Raw genomic sequence first — 27,856 nt, forward strand, 5'->3', positions numbered from 1 at the left:
ATTCAGCTATTGTCTTTTTTCTTTCTTTTTTTAAGCAGTAACAGACTATTTTAGGTCACGTTCAATGGGAGTTGAGTCTCAACTTTGACTTGGCCATACAAAGACCCATCTGTTCAATATGTTTCAAAATTCTCAGGGGTGGCCTTACAGGTGTTGCCTGCTGTATAACCCAAACATACTTAAAATTAAAATCACAAACTGATGGGTGAATGTTCTTCAAGATTTTATAGTTCATCATTCCATTAATTATTTGGAGGGGGGAGGGAGGGGGGGGGGGGGGGGGGTGCTCACACACCCACTCTAAATGACAATTCAGAGAAACAAATTAGCCTAGCATGAATTATTTTACATACGATGAAGCTGGGAATACCCAGAGAAAACCCATGCATGCAAGAGAACATAATTCTTGCTGCAAAGCAACAGCATTAACAACCTTGCATTTCTGGATGAAGACATTTTCAAAATGATGTAGTATAAATATAAATATTATTTTTCCAAAATAATATTTCTATGAGGACAAACTGTCTAGCTATTGTACTTTGCATGTGTAGAAGAAACTCATGTGGGTAGGGGACCAAAACTGGTTCTACACCTGAGGCCCAGAACCACCTATATTCAGCCCTGGCTGTAATGCATATAGCCAGGGTATACAAAAAATTATAAATAAATACTAGAACTCTCCATACCTGCTTAATACATAAAGTATTCGAATTTTACTTTTAAAATATAATTACTGAAATAAAGTTCATTTTCTCTGATACTGTAATCTGCTTTCTCTGTAAAGCTGGTAAAATGACCAGGCGTGGCTCACTAGGAATGCGTTATGACCCCCATTTAGGTGTTTCATGTGTCTTTTAACTGTCTTCATGATACTACCTTTGCCTTTTTCTTTAGAATAGGTGGAAGCGCGCAGGTAGAACAAGAGGCGAGCCATGGTAATTGACAGTAAACGCCATGCTATTGGGAGAATAGATGGAGTCGTCAGGAGACAGTCAGCAGCACTGAGGTTTTACGAGTTAAACAGTGACCGCGTGCTTCCGCAACACAGCGGGTCAGCTGATTCAAGCGGCACGCGGAAACAGTAAAAGCCAATTGTAAAGCGTCAGAAGAACCTGCAAAGCAGCAGCGCCACATTCACAGGAATCAATACTGGGTGTCAACAACCGTGAGGGAGACTACATGCTCTGACTTCCACTGCTTAAAAAACACAAACAAACAAACTCCGAACTGTCATTATCAGGAAGACGTCATGGCTCAGAGGGAGTCACCGGTCGTTTTAAATGGGACTCAAGTAAGTCTGCACTGAAAACTTTCACCGTCCGAGCTCCTCCTCCTCTAAGTGCTGCTTTATTCGGCGACTTATAAACTAGCGTTTAATTTACAAATACAATTTGATTGTGAGTTTGTTTTTCGCCCCCTCTGCTGTCATGTGACGAACTTGTTGGCATTACACACATGGCTTTCAGTTTTCAGTTCGTTTTACAGCTTAACCGGGCAGAGTGCATGAGTGTGGCGGCATAATTACGTCAGACAAATCGTGAAATATGCTGTTAAGTACACTATCGTTACAGATAGGCAAGTGTCACAGAATAGAAATGTAACAATGCCATGACTGGTGTGACCAACACATCAGCTGGATCTATTTACGCCAGTCAGTCCTATTGGCATCCCTGCTGCTATTTTGTGACTCTCAGAATATTGACAGAACTTTGTTTTTCATGTTACAGTTATTGTGATAAACTATTCCTCCTCTTGCATCTTTCAGTACCGAACTATGCACCAAAAAATATGGCGCATAGTTTGCACCATATTTAACTCTTCACACCTTTAAGTGAACAATACAAAAACTAAAAACCTACACCAACAAAAAAAGCAGCTGTTGGAAAAATTCACACATTGTTTAAAGTAGCTTAAAATGGATCTTATGAAATATAGCCTATAGTTTTTGAAATGTTACTAATATAAAGAAAGCTCTCTCTCACTACTGTTTTTATTCTTCGTTACTCTTGAAGATATCATACATTGGACAAGACTCTAAGGACATCCCCCACTTTCTTGGAGAGACGTACGGCAAGTTTGCAAGACGACTGGATCTGAGCTTCAATCTGCTCAGGTAAGAAAGTTTGAGTGAATAAATCATGCACATCCACCTTATGAACCTGCTTTGTTGAGCTTAGTGGCAGAAATGCACCATCAGTTGGTGCAGTTGAAAGTTTTGGACCTAGTACGTAGGTGGTCAGAGTATGATGAGGACAAACGACATGGATGAGGGGTAGAAATAAATAATAAGTACAATAAATAATCACTATGTTAAATAAAGGGGCAAACGGTACGATTCCTCCATCGAGATGTGAGGCAGCATCTTATCGGAGCTGCTCCAGAGGAGGCTGCCATTTCAACAGCAGGACTTGCACAGCTTAACTCTGAAATGGAAAAAAAAATAGGTGATGAAAACATTAGGTTACTTTGTTGTTCAACTTTTGTCAGGCCTGGCAGGCTATAAAGTACACCAGAGGACACAGCTTTGTATTTATTTCTATTTCCTATTTTTTATTTATTTTTTGCAAATTGTCTGTGAAACAGATATAATAAGTCGGGTTTCAGTATAATATATCTCACTCACACATTGTTAAAAGTAGCTATACAGTAAATGTTTGATTTCTGACGTCTGGTTCACACAGCAACATTTTAAATATCAGTTGATTTTCAAAACCTCATACATAATAATAAAATGTAATAAATAGAACATGTCTGGGCCTACAGTATGTGGTGTAAAACCACATGGCAAATACAACACACAAACAAATTTTCCTCATGAGCCTTCAAGTATTGGATGGGGAATCTCATAAAACTTCTCGAGATCAAACGTGAGGTTAGGGTAAATAAAAATGGCCGACAAAGAAGAAGCAATGGCATTAGTTTGTGGACTGTTTTTTAACAGCGAAAAAACAATACGACAACGCAACAATATGATGTCCTCCAAACTTTTTGGTGCGCCTTGGCGGCAGTTATGAATTTTGTATTTCCATCCATGTTCCCATCACTCGCATTCTGATTGTCTAAACATCAAATTTAACAGGATGCATGCTCGTGTGTCTTCTGGGAACCACCAGATACATTAGAATGTTGGGCAAAGACAATCCAACATGTCGACTATCCCAGATTTGAGGCCGGAGTGCTACCGGCATCCTACCGACTAGATCACTTGTTCTTTAAATCCATTTACCAATCCATTTATTTATTCATTTATCTGTTTGTTTATTCACATTGTTGTTTTGAGGAATTGAACAGAAAATCGTTTTTTCTTTTTAGAATTAAGAAATCTATTTCGTATCTGTTTTAAGCCTATTTGTAAGATGGATATTATATATTGTGGAGTTTTAATTGTTTTAGCTTGGGAAAGAATATAATTTATCCTGGTTATTCATGTATACAAATATTTATATACTTGCATAAATGCACACTATTTACTGACTGAACAATTGCTTGTATTACATTTATCACTTTTTAAGTTCATCGAGCATATAAAGTTCTACTGTTCACATTTGATCTAGGGAAGGGAGTGAACATTGACACATCAAATAAGTGTATCAAATTCTTTATTTAAGCATCATTTCAAATTGAACTGACAACTCTTGTCAGACAGTGGAGACGTTCTCATATTGACACCACGACTTCATTCCACTGTCAGCTCTAGTACACCAGGTGTAAATAGATGCACATCTTAGGCAAACTCAGTGGACTGCCTTCAGCATTATGCACTTCTTCTTGCTGCTCAAGTCAAATCGAGAGGGAGACATTGCCAGAGCTTGTTGTAGCTAATACGCTTATTTCTGTCAGTTCAATTGACAACAATCATCCGGCAAGCTGACAATGAGTCGCAATGAGAAGCAAGGAGCTGTCTCCATCTTTAACGGAGTCCTGTGTGTTTTGGTGTGCTGTACATATGCTTGGTTCCTGTGTAGGCTTGTGCACCTGTGCTCGTGTGGATCTGTCTCTGGGAGTGCAATTGTGAGTGGCTGGGTAGGTAATGGCAGGATGAAATTATGGCAGTGGGCTGTCACACCCACACCTCTGCCTCGGTGTGCTGTGGTGTCAGCCTGTCTCATCAATGTGTTGAGAAGTGTGGCTCACGGTGAGATTTCTGTTTCGGGACGGGCTTGGTTAGGGTTGTGTTGTCCACTTTGTTCCAGGTCAGGTGTGTACACATTGCAGCAAGGTGGCATGTGCTGCATTGACATGAGTTCTCCCTGTGACTGGAGTGCACTTTCGGTGCCTGCATCTGTTACATTCAGTGTTATCACCCTGGACACATTCAGATTGAGGAAGACACATGTCTGTGTCTATCACACATGATACTAACGGTGATGCTTGTATTTACAATGTCTCTTTACAAACAAATCGCCTTGGTAAATCCTTAAAAACATTCCCAATTTATTTATTTATTTTTTTCTGTATGATTGACACGATACACAGACTGTTGTTTATTCATGTTGAGCTATTCTAGGCCTAAATTGCAGAATAATAAAGTATTCTGTTAAATGCAAAGTTGGCTCGGAAATTAATACTTCTTTTTTTTGTTTAGTCTTTTTTCTGTTTGTTTTATTTACATTGGACTCTCTCTTGAAGACATTCACTTGAAGGCTCTATTTATCTACGTAAACAAAACAGTCAAATGAGTATGTTCTGCAAGGTGAATTCAAATTTTAAGATGCTGTTTTGCCAACTTATCAATTTGCTAGTTGTTTACTTACTCCATTGTTGGCATAAAAACTTTCATACTGCAAGAAAAGTAATGTCTCTAAGAGTCTATTTAGGAATCTGCCTGAGTATAGAATATAGTTTGCTTAAGCTCCATCCACAGGGAAGTACAAGAGGAGGATCAGTTTTGTTATTAATACACCAATAGTTTCTGTCCTGTTTTTAGTAGATCAAATACTGAAAATTTCTGTTTTATCTTCCTCGGATTCATTAGTTTTTCAGTCTGAAAATACATCAGAAAACACAGTTTTCAAGGTGATTTGTTTTACATCTAGGCAACAGCAGATAAAGATCACTGACTTTTGCTTAGATGTGTAAATACTAAATGGAGATAAGAAGTTTTAACCTCCTAAATTTCTTTTGCTTTGAAGGCCACCACCTTGACACAGTTGTTAGAAAAACATTCACTTATGGTATTTTTGATTTCTGTAATCATAGCTGTGTGTGATAAACCTACATGCTCTTCACTCATTGTGTCTTCAATGATAATGTTGTCTTTGCCATTTTATGTGAGCTTCACTGTCTTGTCCACCTATATCAATATATATCAATTGTCGACATTAAGACCCAATGGAATCCATCCAAAACCTTTTAATTGCTAATCCCATTGATCTTGAATATAGCCATTAACCTAGCTGGTTTGTATGCAGCACAACTCACTATATGATTTGAAACAATGACATTTCCCTTTTTAACATTTTAAAGACATACAATAGATATAAACGTGCAAAACGTTTGACTATGTGTATGTCTATGTCTGTCTTAGTGTGTGTCTAACGAGGTTTGTGTTCACCCAGGCCATGTTGGTGATGGCAGGCGTTTTGCATTTTAATGACAAATCAAGTATGCTAACTCGCATTTTAAAACGAAAGTGCTCTAAATGTCGCCCGGCTGTCAAAATGAGATGTAAGTAGTCTGATGAAAAGAGAACAAAGAAGACAAAGTAGGGAGGCCTGGAACACTGAGAAATGAAATAAAACCTTGTATGGCCTGTCAACTGTGTCGTTTTATATTCATATCTGAGGAACATTATAGTATTACTCCACCGCTCAAGCCTCACTCATCTGTCTCCTTTAATTCGTCACAGACGGCACTCTGTCTTTCAAGTTGCTGTATGTCAACACTGGAAGAGGCCTGCTAATTGACAAATGAGTGTCACAGACATCAAGTGCTCCTTTTCTAACCAGGCTAGGTAGAGTTTGGTTGTTTGATGGTGATGGGAGGAGGAGAACGAAGGGGTGGGGGGTCTTCTATTGGCAGAAGCCCAGTAAGCAGCATTAGACTTGGCCCTATATGAGAAGTGACAACAGGAAGAGAGCCTGTCATTGTCTTGCCTAAGTGTTCAATCTGCAGAGATGCCGGTATGCAGATAAAGTGTCAGTTAGCAAGAGCGGATATGAAACGTTGGCAGTATGAAGTCCTCAAATCACTTAACTGGGAGCGTAGTGTGGGTATTTCTGGTAATAGTAGTGGCGTACTCTGTTCTGCTGAGGAAATGTATTCCATATCCCATCTATCTGGCCTGTTTAGGCGCATATTCCAGGATAACCTGATCTGTGTCTCATCAATTAAAGAGTGTGCAGAGCTCTCCCAACCCTAAGAGATTTAAATCAGATAGATGAAAGGGACATGGTCTGGCAGGAAATATCTTATTCATATGAAGAACAGTGATATTTTGTATCATTCAGTGGAACTGGGGAAAACAATCTACCTTTTTAATTTTCACTGGGATGTTCTTTAAATGACGTACTACCCCTGGGAACACATTGGGATGATGTAGAACAGAGGATGTGGATTCTTAATGGATGACTCGTCTTGTTCTTATATTTGTCCAATTTGAGATTTTATTGTGTGCGTGTGTGTATGTATTTGCAGGATCGCTGCAACCTTTTCCCCATCTATTAAAGGTAGCTGAAAACAGTGCAGACACAGAGTCCCCAGAGATGTGGGGAAGTAAAAAGAAAAGACTTAAACCATATAAAATATTTTTAAACATTTAAAATATTTTATTCTGATTTGCATTATTTAGCTAATCTAAATTTCATTTAAATGGGACAAATTACAACATCTTGGAGAAGTATTTATACTGCTGAAATTCCTGTACAAATTCAAATAAATTCATGTTCACAGTTTAATACCAAGACATTTTGGGGGAAAAAAAAATCAACCCAAAGAGCATTAAATAGTTTACATTCATTTAGCATTTGTAATAAAACGGTCTTAAATAATATATTTATTGTGACATAATTTGCAAATTAGGATGCCTATTATGGAATAATGTGGTTTTCAGCCTTGGCCAGATTATTTAAATCAGTTTGTTTTCCTTTAATTTGACCATATTTCCAGTGAAGCTGCTGACATTCACATATTTCTTGGTTTTATGAGTCTTGAACTTTTGATAGAAGATTTGCACATTAAGACTGGTTTTATTTGTCATGTTTTAATTGCGTTCGAGACCCCAAAGGCTTTAATCTTTTAATATATTTTTTTATAGTTCCAATATCTATGTTCTCATAAACGAAGTCCATTTTCAAATATTGTCATGAGCTAGAATCCCTTCTAGTTCATAGACAAATTTATTAGTTGACCATCTCATATTAGCCCAGAAAATCCTTCACTGTGTTTTTGGGAATGAGATTTTAGAAACATTTGCTGACATAATCAAATGTAAAAGGTAGTGTGCACCACACCTACAAACTATAAATGTTCAAATCGGTACGTTAACAATTTACAAAGAAGACCTGCACTCTATGAACTTTTAAATTTCTATTCCTGCAATGAGGGGGAAGTCGGTGGGTACATAAGTAAGGAATGTAGAAAGATGGTCATCTGAACTTAGTTTTTTTTTCTAAAGGCATGATTTGCCCTCTTAATTCTTTCATGTAAATGATTTTGGAATCTGTACCATTGTTATTCAAGTATAGCTTTATACATTTCTCCACATATTTTTGGTTTTCTCACTAAAAATGTTTGATAAACAAACAGCTAAGCCTGACATTGAGATTTATAAATGCATGAATTAATTTTGCCCCACTTCTCCCTCCATTGCTCAGCTCACTAAATATATTCCCTCTTGACTATTGCTTCAGCACATTGACAAACACCTCCTGCTATGTATATTTAGTTCCTGATTTCCAGTTCTACTTGCTGTCTTAGGGAGCAAGTCACAAAGACTGGTTCCCTAGAAGTGTTATTTCTGAAAATGTTGTTGGTGAGACACTGTCTCAAGGCATAAACACACTGATTGCATTAACAATAGATTTGGTACCACTGATCTTTGCCTTATATTGTTCTTTTTTGTTGTTTTTTTTTTGCCTTGCATTCTCAGTTCTCATCTTTCTACAAAGGCTTGTGTAATAAATTTAGTGTTGATTAGTTCCTTGACTTGTGTAATCACAAAGTCAAAGTCTCATTGTTTTTCAAGCTTCTTGAGGTTAGTTGTGGTGTGATCAATTTAAGTTTGGCCATTGCAGCAATCTACTCAGTTAAGCTGCAAATATTCTCAGTATTACTCAAATCACAGAAGACATTACGCAAGGCGTGAAACCAAAAGACATCAGTACCATTCTTTTTCAGTTAGATGAATCATTATTGGCTTACTCTTTTATTCCTTAAAAATTATATAATAAGTTTGTTTAGTAGATGGGATAGCTTAGATTTTATTTTAAAAATGGGGTTCTGTTAAGCAGTTGTTAGTAGTTGCTGCCTTACCTGAAGTCCTATTAAAGTGCTAAAAATTAGAGAAATTATAGTACACATAAAAAGTCCTGCACTGCATCCTTCATGAGGGTTCCTAAAGGATGGTTCCTCGTACCTAAACCTCTGATGTGTACTGCACAAATTGTCATAGATGAACAGCTGCAGCTGCTTTGCTAACACCATGCATTCTGTGGTTTAACACAGTCGAGTAGCTGTTCAGGTCGGGCTTCATCTACACGTTGCATTTTACCATGAATACAGTGCATATGGTATAAATCTTTAACTGATTGTTAAAACACGACAAATGCTCTAGACCCATCACTGTCAAAAGCTGCCGTCAGCTTCCCATAGCCTTCCCAAACCTGCTTTTCTGTTCAATCAAAGACCATCTTGTGGCTTAGCTTCCTGAATGGAAAAGAACATCTTTACGTTCTTTTTGTTCACATTATATACACCAGTGAGTGATGCTGTTCCTTTTATGACCACGTCACATTTTTTATTGTATATCCCAAGATGGATTGCGTGCCACAGACTCCCAAGATTTAGAGGCCTTCAGCTCACAGTGGTTGAACATTAGAAGGGCCTGCTGACATCTCGCCAACACTTTGGAGGAGGAGAATAAAAGCTGACATTTTATTGGCTCAAAAAGAGAGAAAGAAAGGGAGAAAGGAGAGTTGGGTTTGGGGGAAGGGGGAAGAAAGTAGGAAACTCAGAAAGGAAAAGCGATTCTGTTTCTGTACTTTATTTTCAGCGTAGCCAGCTGTCATGGGAACCCTGCTAAAAAGGCAGAATTTATTGGGTATTATTTAGAAACTTGTCAGTGGTAATGACTACAGCCATGATTTCAATTATCACCCACTAAATATAGCTCAATTCACTGCCTTGCTGGCCATAATGAGCCACCCTGACATCATTCCTCAAAAATTCGATACCATGCTATTTTAATATTTTATGTTGACCACTGATTTAATTTTGCTCTCTGGTGCTTGGCATGTGGTAAGGTCCCTCTCCCTCATGCACAGTTGGACAGTCAGAGCTATTGAGCTCAAAGCTGTCCCAGGGTTATATTTTTCCTTCATTGACAGAAATCCAATTAGTTTTAGTACACAGTCTGGCTGAGTAAAATGGGTCTTAAAATCTGCAATATGTTTCCTTGGTGTTTTAGCAGAGTGCAAAGCCAGTGATAGATCTTTATGATTTGAGCTGACGGGGTCCAAGTGCACTTTATCTTTTTTTTTTTTTCCTGTTTTGGCATGTGAAAAACAAACTATTCATGTGATTTAGTCATTTTGATAGGCGTACCAGATTCTTTTGATTTTGTGTAAACATCCACTGTGCGTTGCATACTCTGGCTAAGATCTCTGGTCTCGTACATTTTTAAACATTTATTAAATACTTTACAAGCGCTACACAAATTCTGCCGAAACACCATGTAAATATGAGAGAGGGGGGGAATAAAGTCAGATGTATAATTCATTAGTGACATGTATACTAAGTAGACCATTTGGGGAGAGTTAATATGAACGCAGGTTTTGACATGAGGGTGTGCATTTTTAAGCGAACATTAAAGGATGGATGATTAGTACTGACACTCAGCTGTCAATTACAGATTTGCTACTTGAAACTGATATTATAGGGGAATTTTGATATCATTAAGCAGATTCTTTCTCTTTAGCTCTTTTCCGCTGTGACAAAGATTTTAAAGTGTACACCACATGCTCAAGTCATTCAGGACCTATCCATATGTAAAATTGTTTTTTTTTTTACATTAAAAGAAAGGGTACCGGGCTTTCACTTGAGACTAAATATGTGTGTCTTTCAGCCCATAACTCAGGCACTGTTTATGTTCATCCCATCACATTTTGCCATCTCCTAGATTGATGATATAAGCAACTGGAAAGCATGGAACATATTAGAACAGAGCATGGAGAGGGGCAGCCGTACTTCTACTTCCTTGGCTGAGTCCCAGGTGGCATAAAGACGGGGAGGAAAAAAGGTTTGGAGCCCGTTTTGGACGATGAACAAAGGAACTTCCTTTTGGTATGGTCTCAGCAGTTTTGGTCGCTTCATGGTTTCCAATCTCCCATAGTCTCTCCTTGTGCACCCGGGGGTGAAAAGTGAAGACAGATACATGAATGCATTCATGCCAAAGTTTTAGAGGATGATTGCAATTTTTGCTGTGTTTTAAGAGGGGCTGCATGATAAATTCTGTCAGAGGACAAATAAATCCTACGCAATAAAGTGGAGTTGGAAGCTTGTGCTGGAGAAAAGGGCCTCACTATTTCCTAATGTCTTTCCTTTTATGGAGTTGTGAAGGTGAGGGCATAATAATACATTTTATAAAGATTCTAACAAGGTTTAATCATTATTTGACAGTAACTTGAGTGGCATTGTTTTTGCACATAACCGCTCGATTGTGCGATTCCTCTTTTTGTTTCCCTATACTCTTGTAAAATCCTCCAACTGTCAAGCCCTGGACAGCTGCGCCACATTCTCAGCACAGCTGTAACTCATTTCCTGTTTCCATTTTAGATAAGCTTACTCACATCTTTCACAGCTTTCGCTTATAAAAACCTCCGACTGTCCATCCAAGCCGCTATCCGTAGAGGTTGATGTTGGTCAGACAAGAAGATTTGCCCGAGATAACGGTCCCTCTGCTCTCACTCGCTCTCATCTTCTTGTTTACTGTCTGCACTCGCCAACTCCATTTGCGAAGCATGAAGAGCAAGTTTATAAAACGAGAGTAAAAGAATGAGCTCAGAAATCAAGGGCAAGTTACAGTTCTTTTGCAACTACATCTGACATCCATCAGCATGGAAATATGTTTTAATGGTCAGGCAGGCTGCAAGACATCAGTAAACTGTTGCCTCACTTTTCCACCCAGGGACATATTGAGATAAGAACCAGTGATGGCATGTTTCATGTCTATTCTGCTGACATGTCTGTGCTGAAAAAAAAACTACACGGAGCAACCGTTCTCATTTTTAGGCCCAACAGGCTCTTTTTTTGACCCCTTTTAAAGCAGTGTTTATTCATCAGGATAAATACATCATCTCCCATCATACTTGCTCTCCTACTAACTGCCCTATTAGCTAACAGTATGATTATGAGAGCAGCACACCAAATACCCCTCTGATCTTCCATGTCTGCCCAGGCATTTGGTGATGTTTAAGAGTTTATCCCCAATGGTAATGGCAAGATAGCTTTTTGTATTGGGGGCACTGTAGAGTTTCTTTATTTTCTTTCCTCTGTCTGGCTCACGGGCCCCTGGGTCTTCCAAAGCTCAGAACATGTCTGTACTCAGATGCTTCAAAAGCACCAAACAGCAGAGCGAGAGCAGAAGGAGGAGGCAGATGAAGAGGAGGAAGAAGAAGGGATAAAGGAGAGACGAAAGGAAATGGGAGGAGGGTAAGGAATCCTCACAGGGATGAAGAGTACATGTACAAGCAGACCAGCCAGAGAGACCCAACAGGGTCTGCAGACTTGTGATCTGAAGGCCGTTTCTGTGTCAGTCAGATCAAAGTCTGCAGATGAGCAGGAGAAATCCCTTTACCGTCTCTGAGTATGGAAACCCTTATTGGTCGCTAGGTAAAAGGAGGGGGTAATAACTGAGAGCTGCCATGAAGTGCTTTGGCTTGTGTTGGTTTTCATTGTTTTTATTTCACTTCAAGCTGAACAGAAATCCTCCCAAAGAGAGTGTTATTTACACAGCTTTCGCTCTTTGTTTTGGACAATACCCAACAATGCATGGAGCACTCCACTATGTTTAACGGCCATATTTATCAAATCCGATACATAAGTTAATATAATAGCTACTAGTTTACTACTTTTGTATGGTTTGATTGGTTGGGAATAAATTAGCATGGGATGCTGCATTTATCCTCAAAATAATAGGGAAAAAAAGCAAGATGATCAAAGTTCTTATAAAATAAATACAACAATCATTACACTGTTGCTACTGCTAAAACAAAATCAAGTATTTTACAGGGCAAATACTGTTCCTATGACTTTTAAAAATTCTTTTAATTTTTAAACAGAGCGGTAAAAGGTTTCTTGCTGTTTTGCTACTCATGAAACACTCAGAAAGCTAATGTTAGCTGGCTAATTAGCCAGCCTTTCCTCTGCTGCTAAACTGTTAATCAGTGCTGAACTCCTTTGGTTGAATAGTGGTTTCTGCAGTTGAATTTTTCTACTGGTTGCCACCATACAGCTTGGTACTGCTGTGACTGCTGGCAACAGCATGCTCTAGGATGAACTTGTAAGACTGACTGCAGTGCTTAGGAAATGAAAGTTGCCCATGTCAATCTGTAATGAATATGTAACACAAAATCTTGGTACAATTTTCTTTACAAAGTACATTTTCACACAGCAGTGTTTGATCATAAGGCTCTGAAATTGATAGTAAAAGCTTGCTTGGAGTAGATGTGATTGACTGACTGATTTTTTTTTTATCCATTTGCATGACAGCTGCTGCCATTAAAGTGACATTTGAGATTTTGTGCACAAAATACACTGGGTTACCTGTCACTACATTTATGAGAGGCAAAACTTGATCAATTTTCAGTCTGTGCACTCACTTTGTTCACAGTTGTTGCAAAAGTTGACCCAAAATTTACTGTGTGAATACAGACAACCTTTTAGATGATGAATTGCTGAGTTTTGACTGTTGACATTTATACAATGTCATTCAGATTGAGCAGCTTAGATTTAAATATATCTCAAGTCTATTTGAAAGCATTTACTCTGTATTGAACATTGATCATGTTGAACAGTATAACAAAGGACAAATTAGTTAATCAGTGAATCACACAAACATAGATGGGTATGGCAACTAAGGAAACTATCTGAGCTGCAACTGTTTAAAGTGGAAATGTTCTGCTATCAATGTGTTAAATAAAATACATATGACAAGAATTTGCAGTCCTTGAAGATTAGGACATAGCAATATCAACCTCTATATCGTATCTGCATAACAGTGGAAAATTAAATCATTATTCCAGATGAGCTCACTAATCCCTGTAGAGAATAGTAATGCGACCTAAAATTGAGCCTTGGGAAACACTGTGATTACGTCTATTAATCAGTGATTTGAATAACATGTTGTTTTATCAGTTGGATCAACCCAGAGCCATTTTCAAACTGTACCATAGAGGCTACCTAGAATATTAAGTTTACATGCTTTAGGACTACCTTAAAGTATCACCAAATATGATTTTTTTTTAGCAAAGACATAAAAATATTTTCATACAATATTTATTTACATGGAGGGTATTTGCCAGAATCAAGTTAGACGTATAGGAGACCTACAGCGTCTTTCCACTCTGAATCCAAGACAGTTTGTCATTCAAACTCACCTTCTCACGCTGGGAGCATGTAGTGAGTGTATCCTTCTACAGGCCTGGCTGTTTAAATTAATTATTAGTTTTATAGCGAACCCTGAGGCCTTGCACAGGCAGCTAATCCCTGTAGAGGGCTAATCCGACCCCACGTTACAGAAAATCAATGCTGTTCTTTGGTGTAGGCATGCCATCAGGGCACGGGGACACATGTCAGACAGGCCTCCTGATTTTTTTATGAGATGTGTTTTTTGAAGTGGTCGAGCCAGTGTTGGATGCTCGAGGTGGCCAGAATTGAAAAGAGTATCCGGAAGCGATAAAAAAGGGCTTGTATTTCTCAAGGGGTGCAAGTGTGTGTTTGCGTTTTTTTTTTTCTGAATTATTTTAGCTGAAGCTGGACAAATTGATGGACATGTGAAAAAAAATGCTGCTGCCACAAATTCGTGTTGCATGCATTTATCATAATGATTTAAAAAATAAATATTTTATCTTTATAAGTAAAGAACAAATTCTTATTTACAACAACAATCTGGCGGGGAGAGGAGAAATGTATACCAATGATGAAAGTTGTATTAATATTCATTAAAAAGTATATTGTACTTAAAAGTACTCCTTGTTATAACACACTTTGTTTATGTTAAAATGACCTTCCAGCACTTTAAGTAAACATTGAATATCAATTTGTTTTTTGGATGATTCTCTTGCATTGGTTGATTTTTATGGGATTTTGTTTGTCGTGAAATAGTCTGTACTATGTCATGCTCGCTATTTTTCTGCTGTGATGGCTGAGAACTGCCAGTTGAGTCTCTGTAAACATCAAGCTCCACGGCTTGCTTCATAATTTGATGAAAGGGAGGGATTGGAGTAGTCATTTTGAGAATGTCAATTTGTGTCTTTTTAGCAATAAATCTTATCTTATGGCCCAAAATGAGAACATCCTATTTTGTCTTGGCAATGATACGGACAGTCTGTGATTTGAGATCAGTTTAATATCTTGTCAGATTTGATACATGGCAGAAATTGAAACCACCATTCATTTTCTTTCGCCCTGTCAGGGTTTAATACCATTCAGAAAAGATATGAATATTTCTCAATCCTTGGTCTCATTTCATATTCTCAACTGTCTGTCAGTAATTGGAGGATAGGGAGTGAGAGATGATCTGACCCAGTCCCCTACTTTTTTGCACCTCTCATTCTGCCTATTAGTTTAGGCTTACCAGCTTTCTCTCTCTGTCATCGAGACTGGCAGCTGAAGATAATGGCTTTCATAATGTGTGGAGCTTCATTCCAAGCTCCTCCATGTTTCTCTTTATAGGAAGACAAAAAATGTCGAGCTCAGTCAATGTATTCATTTCTTCTGCTGGGATATTAATGGGATGAACCTTGCTGTCTTCATCTTTTTGTTATAGGCTTCGAATACCTGTTCAAGAACACTTTTCTGTTTGCCTGTAGAGTTCACAACGATCTTAATTTTCATTTATGCTAAGACGGTCAGCTTGGGAGGTTAACATGACTGAATACCTTTAAGGTTTTCCCCCAATTATACTCAGTGATTGCCAGAGAAATAAGATCTGGGGATATTGAAATGGCTGAGTAATTCTTGTTTGTTTTGCAATGTGCTATCAAGTTGTCATCAACATGTGACGTTTGGTAAACTATGTCTTTCATGGGGCCAGGTTTTAAAGTTGAGTGAAATATTTGTAGTTGGGGAAAAAAAATTTGAAAAGTTGTTTACAGGGAGAGTTAATAACTTCTCATCTAACTGGTTGAAGAAGCCTCCATTAGTTTTTGTGTCAAACATATTGCAGATGAAGTGCTTATACAGATGAACAGGTGCCAAAAATGACATTGACGGTGTAATTTTTATACTGTTAAAATTACAGTTTCGAGCAGTAAAATATCTGATAATAAAACTATAGCACAGTAAGATGTGCTCAATATTGAGAACAAAAGTTAAAGCACAATAGTACCGTATTAAAATTTAGATAACATGTATGTAAATGTGAATACTTCTCATTTTCTTGTGGAAACCGAGATAATTCACATAATTTGTGAATCATAATTGTTAAGCACATTTCAGCAATACTGATATTCTGACTCAACCTCTTCATTAGTTGGTGGTGTTAAGGAACACCAAGTACCTGTTTGCCAAGCATCAATAAACTAAAGAAGATGTCAACGACTTCACATTGTATGCAACACTGAGCTGACATAACATGCTGCTCCGAGCAGGCAGTTGCAAGGACTTGCAGCGTCACAGCCACTATCTGCACCACAGTCACAGGTCTGCAATGGGTGCCTGCTGGCCAAAAAATGGTGCTAGGTGCTCGTCTACCACATCAAACTTGCTACCACCCAGTGCCCTTTTTCATCTAACAGGTTGAAAGTGTAAGAAATATACATAGTACACTCAAATACGAAATGTCTCTCTCGAAAGTGTTGCTCACCATGACGCATAAATAACTTTCCTAAAAAAATATTTTGCCATGTCATGAGACCTGTGGCTTTGACCATTAGCCCCTTATTTGCACAGTGAAGCATTCTTCATTTATGATGATTCCCGTTTATCAGTTCTGCTTTGACCTACTAGATATAATGATGTGTGGAAAACCCTCGTGATGGCACATTCAAAAGTAACTAAGTTATACAAACAAACTGGTCAATTTTGTGTTATGCAGACCTTGTTCTTTATAAATAAATAACATGACAGATGTATTGCAATGTTTTGGGGGAAATATTTCACACTACAGATGCTCTCTGACTGCTGCTACTTCATGTTGTTTAATAAATACAAGTACAAGAAGCTCCCATGACAGCAACAACTATTCTACAGTTTTATAATACATACACAGCAAATAATATTAAATCATTATCAAAATGATAGATGTTCCCCAAGTCCTAGTCCAGCCTGAGGTGTTGAAGGGCTCGTCCAAGTTAATCCTCGAGTTTCTGATTGAAATTAACAATAACATGCAGGCTTGTCTGGCTATTCACCTGCACATTATTAATTCAACCGATTCACTCTAAGCTAATTTAATACATAAAACATTTAAAATATTTATCTATCTTGAAGCAGTCTACATAGTATATGAAAACTGATTTTTGTTTTGAATCATTGTGGGAAAAAATTTGATTTACCTCTCTTGGAAAAACAAATATCCATTACTGGTCAAAGAAAGCAGAAATGATTCAGCTCTTGACAAGATAGTAGTTTGAGGAATAAATTAATGGTAATTTCATATCGAATAGGTATTTGTGTCTCTGTACTGATGTGGTTAGCAGCTTAGTTATACTTGAATTGCCCCTCCTTTACTATGTATCATTTCACATAGAATTTTGAGGCTGTATAATTGTAGTGAGAAGATTTGTAAGATTTCTTAGAAAACAATGGTCTAAATATGTTCAAAAGTTTTTTTCTCAAGTCTAAACAAAAATTGCTTCAAAGTAGGTTGTTGTGACAACATAAATAGAATAGCAGGACATTGTGAGCGAATGGTACCCAGTGAAATTCTTCATTGCTTAAAGTACAAAGGGCTTTTACTTCGAAGAGCAGGAAGTGTCTGTGCAATAGCAATAGCTTAACAACAAGATAAAAGGATGTTGAGTCTGAAATGACTGAGTCCTTTAACAGTGTTATGTCTAACATCAGCATGTAGATGTTACAACCACCACCATTCATAGTTCAAACACTCGCCTAAACAGAAGTATATGTGCATCTCTATCTGATCTATACTTCTAACTCCTGAAAGTATGAGATGAAGATTGTTTGAGACAAGTTTCAGACCTCGGATCCAAATCATAAATTGAGTCTTTAGAGTGTGAGTTTAAGTCAAGACTGAAATCTATAGTTTTGCAACATGAGAGCAATTACAGTCTAAGTTGTAAAGTCCAGCCTTGCTCTTCATCTTAAGACAGACATTAGATACAGTATGTGGGTCCCTCATTTCAAAGCATTTTTACAAGATGGATAAAGTGGAGATTGGAACCATTTGTGTAAACTTGATGGGCATTATTTGTTGCTCATACTAAAACATATTAGCATTTTGTATACCAGTATATTGTTATTCAAGATGGTAGTATTTTTCTTCAATAATGTGAAACAATACTGAAGCAATTTGTCAGTTTTTCACAAATAACTTTCATTAGATTTTTGCTATATTCTAATTTAAAACCTTTTTGTGATAATTATCGCAACTGTTTAATACTATAACAATACTGTGGGGTTTTTTTGTCTGTAGTATTACTACCCCAATTAAGCCTTACCCTTTGCTGAAAGTTGTTTATCTAAAGCCATCAGTCATTATGTTTTCCTGTTTTCTGTGAACGATGCCCACAACTTGAAATTATGGTACTTCAAAGATGACTTCTGATCACTGGCTAACACAAATCACAATGTAGATGAAAGTGAAAAAGGTTTTTTGAAGAATTACTTTTTTCCTTTTAACATGATGCTCATTTGTTTAGCAAGAATGTGATTAAAGGTTATTAGAAACAAAACATTTTTTTCTGCATTTAGGTTTCTTTGTCAGCTGTCCTAACATTTAAATGTCCATAAGCAATTTGCGGCATTTTTGAAATACGTACATTTTCTTTCCTTGCCGATTCAGAGCCACCAAATTACTTTAAATAGGAGTTCTGCTGGAGTTAATGTGTTGTGCTATCGGCTGTAGGTTGGGTGCATGCTATCTTATTGTAAAGGAGCTTGCCAAGAATGTCTGATTAAGAGTCTGAGGAGAGATTAATAGATGTTCCTTCTCCTTATTTGTTATCACTCTTTTAATGCATTAACCAGCTACAGCGTGTAATAAATGGAGGGAAGTCTCTGCATTTCCTCAGTTTGACACTATCTATCTATTTGTCACCCCAGCTCGGTGTTGATCCGATGTCTCTTCTGACAGCACATCCAAAGTCAGTTTCTGAGTCCTGTGCAATTTCAGCAGCAGATGGAAAGGTGTTTAGGATCTGCATTTTAATCCTGGCCCTGTTTAATGTTTGCCCCCCTGACAATCTGGGCCAGACATCGTTTTAATGGTATGTACAGTGATAAAGCCAATAAAATGTCAGAATGATTGATAATCTGAGCATTATAGCAATATGACTTTCCAGTTCTCCTCTGCGCTCCAATGATGGTTTCCAAATTGAATCTTTTATATGTGCTTGTGCATATGTATCCATGCACATTCACAGGGTATACATGTGCACACCTTTGTTAAATTTTAGGTAAACCGAAAAGAAAAATCTTGTTAGTTTCTTGTGAATCAGTTGTAAGTGTTCATGCATTACATTATTTCCAAAATAATAAGGCGCATCTGCTAAACAGATTATGTGAGGATTTTTTTGGCCTGTTTACTGTTTTTATCTGGAAAATATGGTTCGAAGTGGGAGCAGTTACAAGGATGATTACCATATTTCCTCCGTTAAATAAATGATATGAAATCTTGCTTTCCTCTGAGTGTCACAAGTGTTGAATGGGTGAACCAGTTGTGGGAGTGTGTTATATCAAAGCTGGCCCATTTATGTCTACTGGGAGTGGAGGTAGAAGACAGGATGCTGCTCAAATCTCTTGACTTATGAACTTACCCAGATCCTGGCCCTGGGTAAGATCCAGAGTCGGCCTGAATCTGGACACGGACTGTCCAAACCATTGTACAGACACATTTTGTTTTTGAACCCTTCTATTTGGTTGTTGGACCAAGTTACATCTGTATGGAGTTGTCCAGGTAAAAGCTATCTTTTTAACTTGTTAAAATGTGAGTTTCCTTATTCAGATCTTTTATGCTTTCTGATTGAAATCTTAACAAAAACACAAAGCTTAAATGATTGATTGCTCCCTCAGTCTGTTTTATTTGCTTTCAGCTTGACAACATATGTGGGCCTTTATAGTGCAGTCAGCATCTCTTTGGACCTTACAAGTAAACTCAGAGCCTTACTGCCTCTGACTGGTAGTCAAAGAAGAGTCTTTGTTTTATGTAAATGGTGATTGATGACAAGTCTGGCACAACTTGCAGTTTTTGACAAAACGTATTGATGGCTGCTCTCAGTAAAGTGTTAGTCCAGGTGACAGAGCAATCCATTTTAAGATGAATGTGAGAGCTGTCGAGGCAGAGAGACTGGAACAGAAAAGTCATCAACACTTTCAGATACAGGTTCTGTTTGTTGCTCCTTTCACGTCACAGCATTGTAGTCATGTCTGAAAATGGAAAATGTGGAACATAAAACGTTGTGATTGGCATTTGTTGACATATTGCTCCAATGTGTTTTATCACTGACTGGGTTTTGTTTCCATTCTTTCTCATATTTGGAGCAGAATGTTTAATTTTACATAGCGTGTCCTCATTTAACTCATACCTTCTGTGGAAGCGCAAAGACGAATCAGTAACTGGTGACTGGCTGCAGTAAATTAAATGCACGATAACTGATAGAAATTAATAAAAGGTTATTGCTTTGTCATCCTTGCAACTAACCTTAGTGCTGCTCTGAAAACTAAAATGTTTTATTTGCAACAAATGAATCTAGAGAGATATTACATGAACAAAAGCAACCAGTAATGGAGCAGTGGCCATGTTTAAAATGTTACTATGATCACATTTACTGTAGTTAGTTTTCAAGGTAAATGAACCATGAACCTTTGTTCACTCACAACACAAATGAAAAATCTTAGTTTCAGTCAATAAAAAAAACATAGCATTGGCAAAAAAGAAAAAGGTGCTGGTCAATTCACATTTTTACTCTTTCATGAGTTTGGAGTTTTGTCAATATAACCATGAAACAAAATGGTTTTGCAAATGTTTCTAATTTAGTTATTTAATTTTTTGTATTTATTTCACTTTTATTTCTTACTGAAAACTCAGTAAGATAAATGGTGTCTTTATAAAGAAAAAATATAGCTAAGAATAGATTGAATGCAATGCTGAAGACATTTTCTGTATTGATAAAAGTCACTATAAAAAATATCTGAGTGAAATGAAAAATACTACAACTGCTATGCTGATTTTGATAACAGCAACTTTATTTATTTATATAGGATTTAAATATGATTCTTGAAGCAACCTGGGTTTGTATTGATGCTTTTTGTCTATTTGATTTTGAACCATAAACATGATGGTGCCTATCTCTCCCACATTCGTTTGAGAAAAGGCAGGGCGTTTCCTGAACAGATCCAGGATGCTCCCTGCATTTTCATACTTTTTTCCTTTTGTCATGACATCAACAAAAGTTTGCTATTAATCTTTGTTTGTTTCATAAAACCTTTTAGGCTCAGGTTTACCATCATGTCTGATTTCAGATGTTAAACTCTTTTAACATCTGCTATGCCATCTTACACCTAAAATGCCTGAATAACTGGAGCTAAAAATCTAACCTTTTTTTTTAACCTAAAGTTAAAACAACACACAAACAAACAAACAAACAAACAAACAAACAAACAAACAAACAAACAAACAAACAAACAAAAAAAAACAGTAATAAGTAAACTATGTTTTTTTTTCAATGTTTAGGAATAATTTTTTCTGCTTTTACTGTAGCACTGCAAATATGTATCTGGAAAAGAAAAAGTCTGTCAGTATGAGTTCATTCAGAGCTTATGGGACCTGTGAGAGATTTTACAGCCTCTGGGTTTGTTTGAATAAGATGGTTGTTCCATGATCTTGTGATGATAGATTTCAATTCGCTCATGTTTTCTAGACTTGTCCACTACAGTATTGTAGTTTTACTAATGAAAACACCATCAAACAGGATTTTAGATTTGGATGTAAAAAAATATTGCAAGCTTTAGGGCTGAGGTAGTTTGAAAGCAGCAGATATCTCATAATCTACCTTAAAAAAAAAAACTAAAAGTCTGCATGAGGCAAAGACACACACAAAAAAAGTACTCTTAAAAACTGACCTGGTGCTGACATGTGTCTGACAAAACCAGATTTAACAGATGCTTCAAGGGGACCTTAACCCATGAAATCACGCTGTCCTGCATCCAGAGCCCCACCCTCTAACTGCTGTATAAATAGATTCTCGTGACAGGGTAATTCATCTCTGGCCATGAAAACATCAGCTTTAAAAGACAGCTCACTGAGACCCCGTGCTTGTTAGGGGCCAGATCAGCAGCCCAGATGCCTGGGATGTAAACTCATGAAGAGAAGATTAATTTATCTGTCATCCCTGACTTTGACAGTTGTTGTAAATTTGACTCCGGCCTCTGCACATGGAAGGAGTGGGAGGAGGAGACGACGGGGTAGAAATGAGAGACGGGTAAAGATATGGAGAGGAGCATGAAGAGAGGGGGAAAGTGAGAGAGGCAATGTCATTAATGAGGGTGGGGTAAGATAGGGGTGAGTGTGTGTCAGAAATTTTAAACGCACAGCACTGACAAGAGAACTTGCTCACTTAGTTCTAGTGCACACCTGGACTACATCTACAGCAGCACCTCTCCAGATGATGTGTTTGGAAGCCGATTGTTGGAAGTTTGGCAGTAATTCTGCCCAATGTGCAACACTCTTTCCTCTTTCCAGTCTCCCCCTGCTCCTCTTTTTAAGATGGAGGCCACATAAGGCGCACTGCAAAATGAGGACTGGTGGTGTCAGGGAAGCCATTTGGGGTCTGATTGATAGTAGCAGGCGAGCCACATGGCGGCCATGTTCTCTGATCTCAAAATGTGCAAGCCAAGCTTGGCACTCCCTGGGAAAGGGGAGAAGCTCTTTTCCCCCTCTTTTTTTTCTATTAAATACCAACAATGACAGACACATAATATATTTCTGTGCATGTCTGTACAGTGTTTTAGAAAACTGTAGGTTGTGGCTCTAGTAATAGTTATAGTTGTTTTTTATAATCATGATTATTATTATTACAAGACGTCAAAGTAACATAAAAATACAAACATCTTGACTAATTTACAAATTCTTTCATACCAGGCCCAACTTTCGATTATAATCCATTTTTCTCCCTTTCTTTTCATTGAAAAGAAATGATGAATTACAAACTATGTTCAAAAACTTGCTTTTATTTCAGTCATTCCTTATGGGAGTTGACCTGAATTCAACATACAAATAAAGACGAGTTATAAACCATTCTTGCATAACAAGATGGAAGGCTCTCTCTGAGCTATGGAAACCCAAGGAGTGCATTGGTGAAAGGAAAATCTGGATTTTCCAAAAGTTAAATCTACGTAAACAGCACATTTGATTATTCGATAAAATCGATTTATCGCCTAGGTGAGACTCTTGGCAATGGTTGCTGCTGCCACATGAATCGGCCCGAGTTTTTCAGAAACAATCTAATGGAAATATTATCTCCAACCATCTCTTGGGTTTACACAGAATGGAGTTTAAAGGATAATATGTAGCCAAGGACAACTGTGTTGATAACTACTTTGTTGAAATCAGAGATAAGAGGAGAAAGGATATAATAGTTTGAGTTTAGATGATAGAAAGGCATCACTAGCTCATGTTACCACTCCTTACAGTCAAGGTTTGCATAACACCATCTCTGAATGCTAAAGCCATTGGGCTACAGCAGTAGCAGCAGCAGCAGACCACTCTGCTGATAACGGAAAACTTATAGCTAGTTTTAGCTGCAACATTCAGGTGGTAGGGTCAGAATTGGACATAAATGATTTGCATGGATGAATCCTACCTTGTATGAACAGTTCCTGATAGTGATGGTAGTGTAATGTGGGGCCCATGGTTTCTTGGCTCAATCCGGGCTGTCAAAATATACATATTTTCTGAGCTTTTTAATAGACTGCATAAGAATTCTGCTATTTCTTCTTCTATTTGGCCCTCATGCTCTGACTGGAGGCCTGTCCTACCTGCTACTGACTTAAATTTATCTTTAATTTAATTTAGCATGCATGGCCTTCTTAGAAGTATGCCATTTTGGGAGGATTTCTTGCTATGTCAAGTTTATACACACAACACAAAGGTATATCCATTAATTTGATAACATATTTTAAACACATCTTATATCTCTTATTGCACCAAGGAGGAGTGACAAATATACCTCACAATATCCTGAGCTTTGTTGTGGATTAGCATGCTAACAGGCTTTTGACTTGATTTGACAGACCTTGCTTCCCCCTGGAGAGGGCCAGCCTCAAGCCACGGAGAGAGTACTGTAAGGGGAGTAGGCAGGGAAAGGAGAGGGAGAGGTTTCCTTTTTCTTTCTTTTTTTAGAGATGGGTTTAAGGAGGAGTGTGTTTCTGGGTAGAAGAGAATATGTGAGTTGATGCGAGTTTTAAAGAGTGTGAAAGATATTACCAATTAGCATGTGGAAGAAGAAAGGTCCTGACAGGAGAGGTAAGCCAGTCATGATAAATATGGTGACTTAACAGGCTTTCCTCCTCCCCCTTTTGTCTGTGACTCTTCACAGCTGTGGACTTAAGAACTTTTTTCACCTAAAAGGAAATCAAAAGATAATCCAGAGTTTGATGTTTGGAGAAACTCTGGAGTTAGAGGAGAAAAGAGGTCACTGGTGTATAGGGCAATGGGTTTAAGCTGTAAACCCTTCACAAAAGGTTCTGACAGAGTGAGTTCCTCTCCAATCCCTCTAAGTGTATTTTGAGAGTTCTGAGCACCTTTTCAGTGCATGACTAAACCTACCAAAGAATGGGGAGATAAAAGAAATTGAAAGGGGTTAAGAAGAAGTTTAATTTCCCAATGGAAACAAATATCTGGTATCAATCAAGGAGGTGAAATTGAATCCTCTCACCTGTTCCATGTTTGTTTATCAAAATTCCTCTGAATAATTTCAATAGCTGCTTACTTTTGATTGATGATCCTTTCATAGTTTTGTCGACACCAATTGTTGGTGTTGTCAGGGGGGTTTGGCAACTTATTCCAAACAGATTATAAAACTGACTAAAGATTTGTTTGGATTTGTTAGAGGAAGACCTGAGTCAGCTTTTTAACTGCTGAGTGTTAAAACCTAAAGTTGCTGGAGACTTTATTCTAGTGAAGTGAGCCATATAAGTCACCATATTTAAGTGAATGAAGGCAATTTCATAATTTGGGTCGAGAAAAATAACAGGATATCTGAGTTAATTTAAGGCCAGGTTGGACACATTTCTATTTCCAATGTCCTATTATATCATTCATTAAAACATAAGATAAGTAACAAAAAGTTACTTATCTTAACTTTTTGTTTCCAATTGACTTTTGACATGCATTTATTTTATATGCATGTCAATTTTATAAGCTAATGGTAAACATAAAAAAGACTGGTCAAATTTTTGGGATCTTGCCAGGTTATGGCCTGCTAATGCCAATTCCTCTTTAGAAACTACTAGATAAGCAGAAAAAAGGACAGCATTGGAAATGCTTTATCTAGCTTTTGTACCTTCATGCTGTGAAAGAAAACGGTTGCTATAGAAAATGGTTTTATTTTTGAACAAGGATAAACCGATTACTAAGTTCACATTTTGTCTTTATCCTCTTATTAATTTGTATAATAGCTGGCGACACAAAATCGTCAATTTGTCTGTGCATTTACCATATCTAAGATAAACTAGACCCTTACTTAAACATCCAAAAGATTTTCCAATTATTAGCAACTTGCTCAGATGGCCATAGTAACATCTACTACTTCTCTTGTAAACGACACCATGGAGAAGCATTGTTGTGATGAGGTGTTGAAAGGGTAGGAGCTTCTCACCGAGACAGAGGCCTGTCCTGAAAAGTGTTGTTCTTACCGCAACCTGTAAGTGTTCAATATGTTGTGTTCACTGACCAGAAAAGAAACAGGCTTTTTAGTGTCTGACTGACCAGTCACTGGTCATGGCTGCCAAAGTTTAAAATTGTATGATTTTTGTCGTGGACTACTCCTTGGTGGATCTATTTTATTTTATTTTTGTAGCAAGAATTAATGCACTTAATGAATATTTTTGTTTTTGGATGATTGATTGGTTTCTATTGTAATTTGCGTGTCTAAATGTGTAAGCTGACCTTGAGGAGTTTTGTGAGAACAACCTTTTAGTTACCCTTTGAACTGAAGTTCTCCCATCTTGCAGTAAATGTGTGCACTCCCTCTGAAATGTGCTATATTTTACTTAGTGAATCTTACTGTTGAAATGCCATCTTCTCCCTTCAACTGACAGTTTCACGCAACTTGCAACCAAGGTATTGCTTTAGTGCACATTTGCTTACCATAAGAATGTAATTTTTGGTGATAAGGTCCTGAAACTTGGCAGGGGCTGCTGGAAAATAATCTGTCATTTGGTGCCAAATTCCCCATCCTCGATGAACCAGGGGCTTGCCCTGGGGGACAGCTCAGGGCTGAGTGGGCCAAAGTAATGTCATGCTGTGGAAAAATGATTAATCTATCCTCATCTGTCTTTTTGTCCACAAGGAAGGAAGGATGTGCAGCAAAATGCAGTTGGATAAGTGACACAAACGAGCATATGTAAATGTCATTTAAGACATCAGCGTTTTGCTTAAATAGATAATGCTTCTAATTTGGGAGGTAATTTAAAACAGAGACGAGAGAGATACATATTTAAGTTAGCAAAATTATCTAAAAAAAGCACAATCTGTGCATTGTTGTGTTTGGTCAGAGTGCCAATTTACATTCAGCTAGACTCTTGGGATCTATTTACCCTTTTAGGGGTAGTATGCAGTGGACATAAAGTACCCAGGGTGAATATCAGAGCTGAGAGCCTCACCATAAATACACAGGTCAGAACTGTCAGCTAGAACACTTCTCTTCACAGTCTGCCTTCTTGTTTTAGTTTTAATCCACTCATCATGTGGGAAGTGAGAATCGTATAGAGGCAGATATGCCATGGTGTAGTACAATAACAGATTGGGGAGTGCAAAAAAAAAAAAAAAGAGCAAAAGCAAGAGAAAAAAAACACACTCTGAAGAGTGTGTGAATCTATAATAGCACCACTTAATGACACAAACTATCTTCTCTTGCTGACGGAGAGAGGCTAAGCTTCCTCTGAGTCTCCGAGGGCCCACTGTTACAAAACAGAAGACAGTAGGACTCTGACAGCTCCAAGTGTCTAGGGCCAGGGAAATAATTGATAGCAGGCTGCCTGCATCCAAGGTCCTTTAGCAGTAATTGCAAGCAGAATCTGACTCTCTGATCTCACCAGTGGTATTGGCTATGCCAGAACAGCCTGGCTTTGACAGATTGCCTTCCTGCGGTAATAACTTAGGCATGTTCCCTGTTTTCTCACACAAGGCCATACAGCACTGTCTGTGCCGCAGAACGAGCCCAGAATAATCAGCGATTATTTAAGATGTGTACTCTTCGTTTAGCTCTCGGCAGATTTTTTCTTTTTGACAGAACACTTTTCGAGTAATGGTTTTGCTTGTAGCCAACTGCTTTTCATGTTGTTTTCCGTCGTAATAGCTTGAAATCGATGTTGAAAAAAAACTGGTGCACGTGTTGCAAGCGTTAAGCAAACGTTGGCTTAACGTTTGCGAGGCAGAATGCATGACAGGAAGCTCATGAAATGCTATTCTTGTTATGAAATCAGACTTTTTCAACCTCTAAAAGAATATAACAAATGTCGCAAACTCCTCTCAAATTTTTTTGTCTGATAATTAATCTCCATACCCCGTCTTTAGCTATGGCCCTACCCTTGAATGACAGCCTGAAGGCTTTATGGCCTTTTGAGGGATGGTCCTCCTTCCCGCTTCCCTCCCCTTATCTGTGTCTCCTCTCCCTCTTCTTTTTTCACTCAGTGGCACTATTCCATGCTCACTGTCTGCACTGTAAAGCACTCAGGGATTTATTGTCAGCTGGAGTTTCCTTGATGGGGTGTAATAATACTGTGCCTTTCTCACCCGCTAAGGTGGTAGAATCCCCTCCCTCTGCTGATGAGAGGACCCCTGTGGGCTGCCCTGTGTGCGCCTGTGTTCTGTGGCAGACTTATAAGCCTGCCAGCTCCACCCCATGGCTGTCCAAACAAGGTTTCTCAACAGGCACCCACATCAAAAAGAGCAGTGCACGGGAGCAGTAGAAAAGTGAAACGGCAGGATGCTGCCTTTAGTTATTTGTTGGCTTTTTGCAAACAGAGGGAAGTTAAAACCTTATGAGCTCTTTTGTGTGTGGGTTTTTGGCATAAA

General features: G+C 38.0%; 1 protein-coding gene across 1 annotated transcript in view; it reads left to right on the forward strand.

Moving 5' to 3' along the window:
- The first annotated feature begins 287 nt into the window (after positions 1-287).
- Positions 288-27,856, forward strand: part of lrmda (leucine rich melanocyte differentiation associated) — a 229,755-nt gene continuing 202,186 nt past the window's right edge. The window contains exons 1-2 of the mRNA XM_081616124.1: positions 288-1,291; positions 2,013-2,113. Coding sequence (XP_081472250.1) covers positions 1,250-1,291; positions 2,013-2,113 — 143 coding nt within the window. The 5' untranslated portion in view covers positions 288-1,249. The remainder of the gene's footprint in view (positions 1,292-2,012; positions 2,114-27,856) is intronic.

The sequence above is a fragment of the Poecilia reticulata genome, chromosome 15, assembly GCF_904066995.2.
Source record: "Poecilia reticulata chromosome 15, P_reticulata-male-v2, whole genome shotgun sequence".
NCBI classification, from domain to species: Eukaryota; Metazoa; Chordata; class Actinopteri; order Cyprinodontiformes; family Poeciliidae; genus Poecilia; species Poecilia reticulata.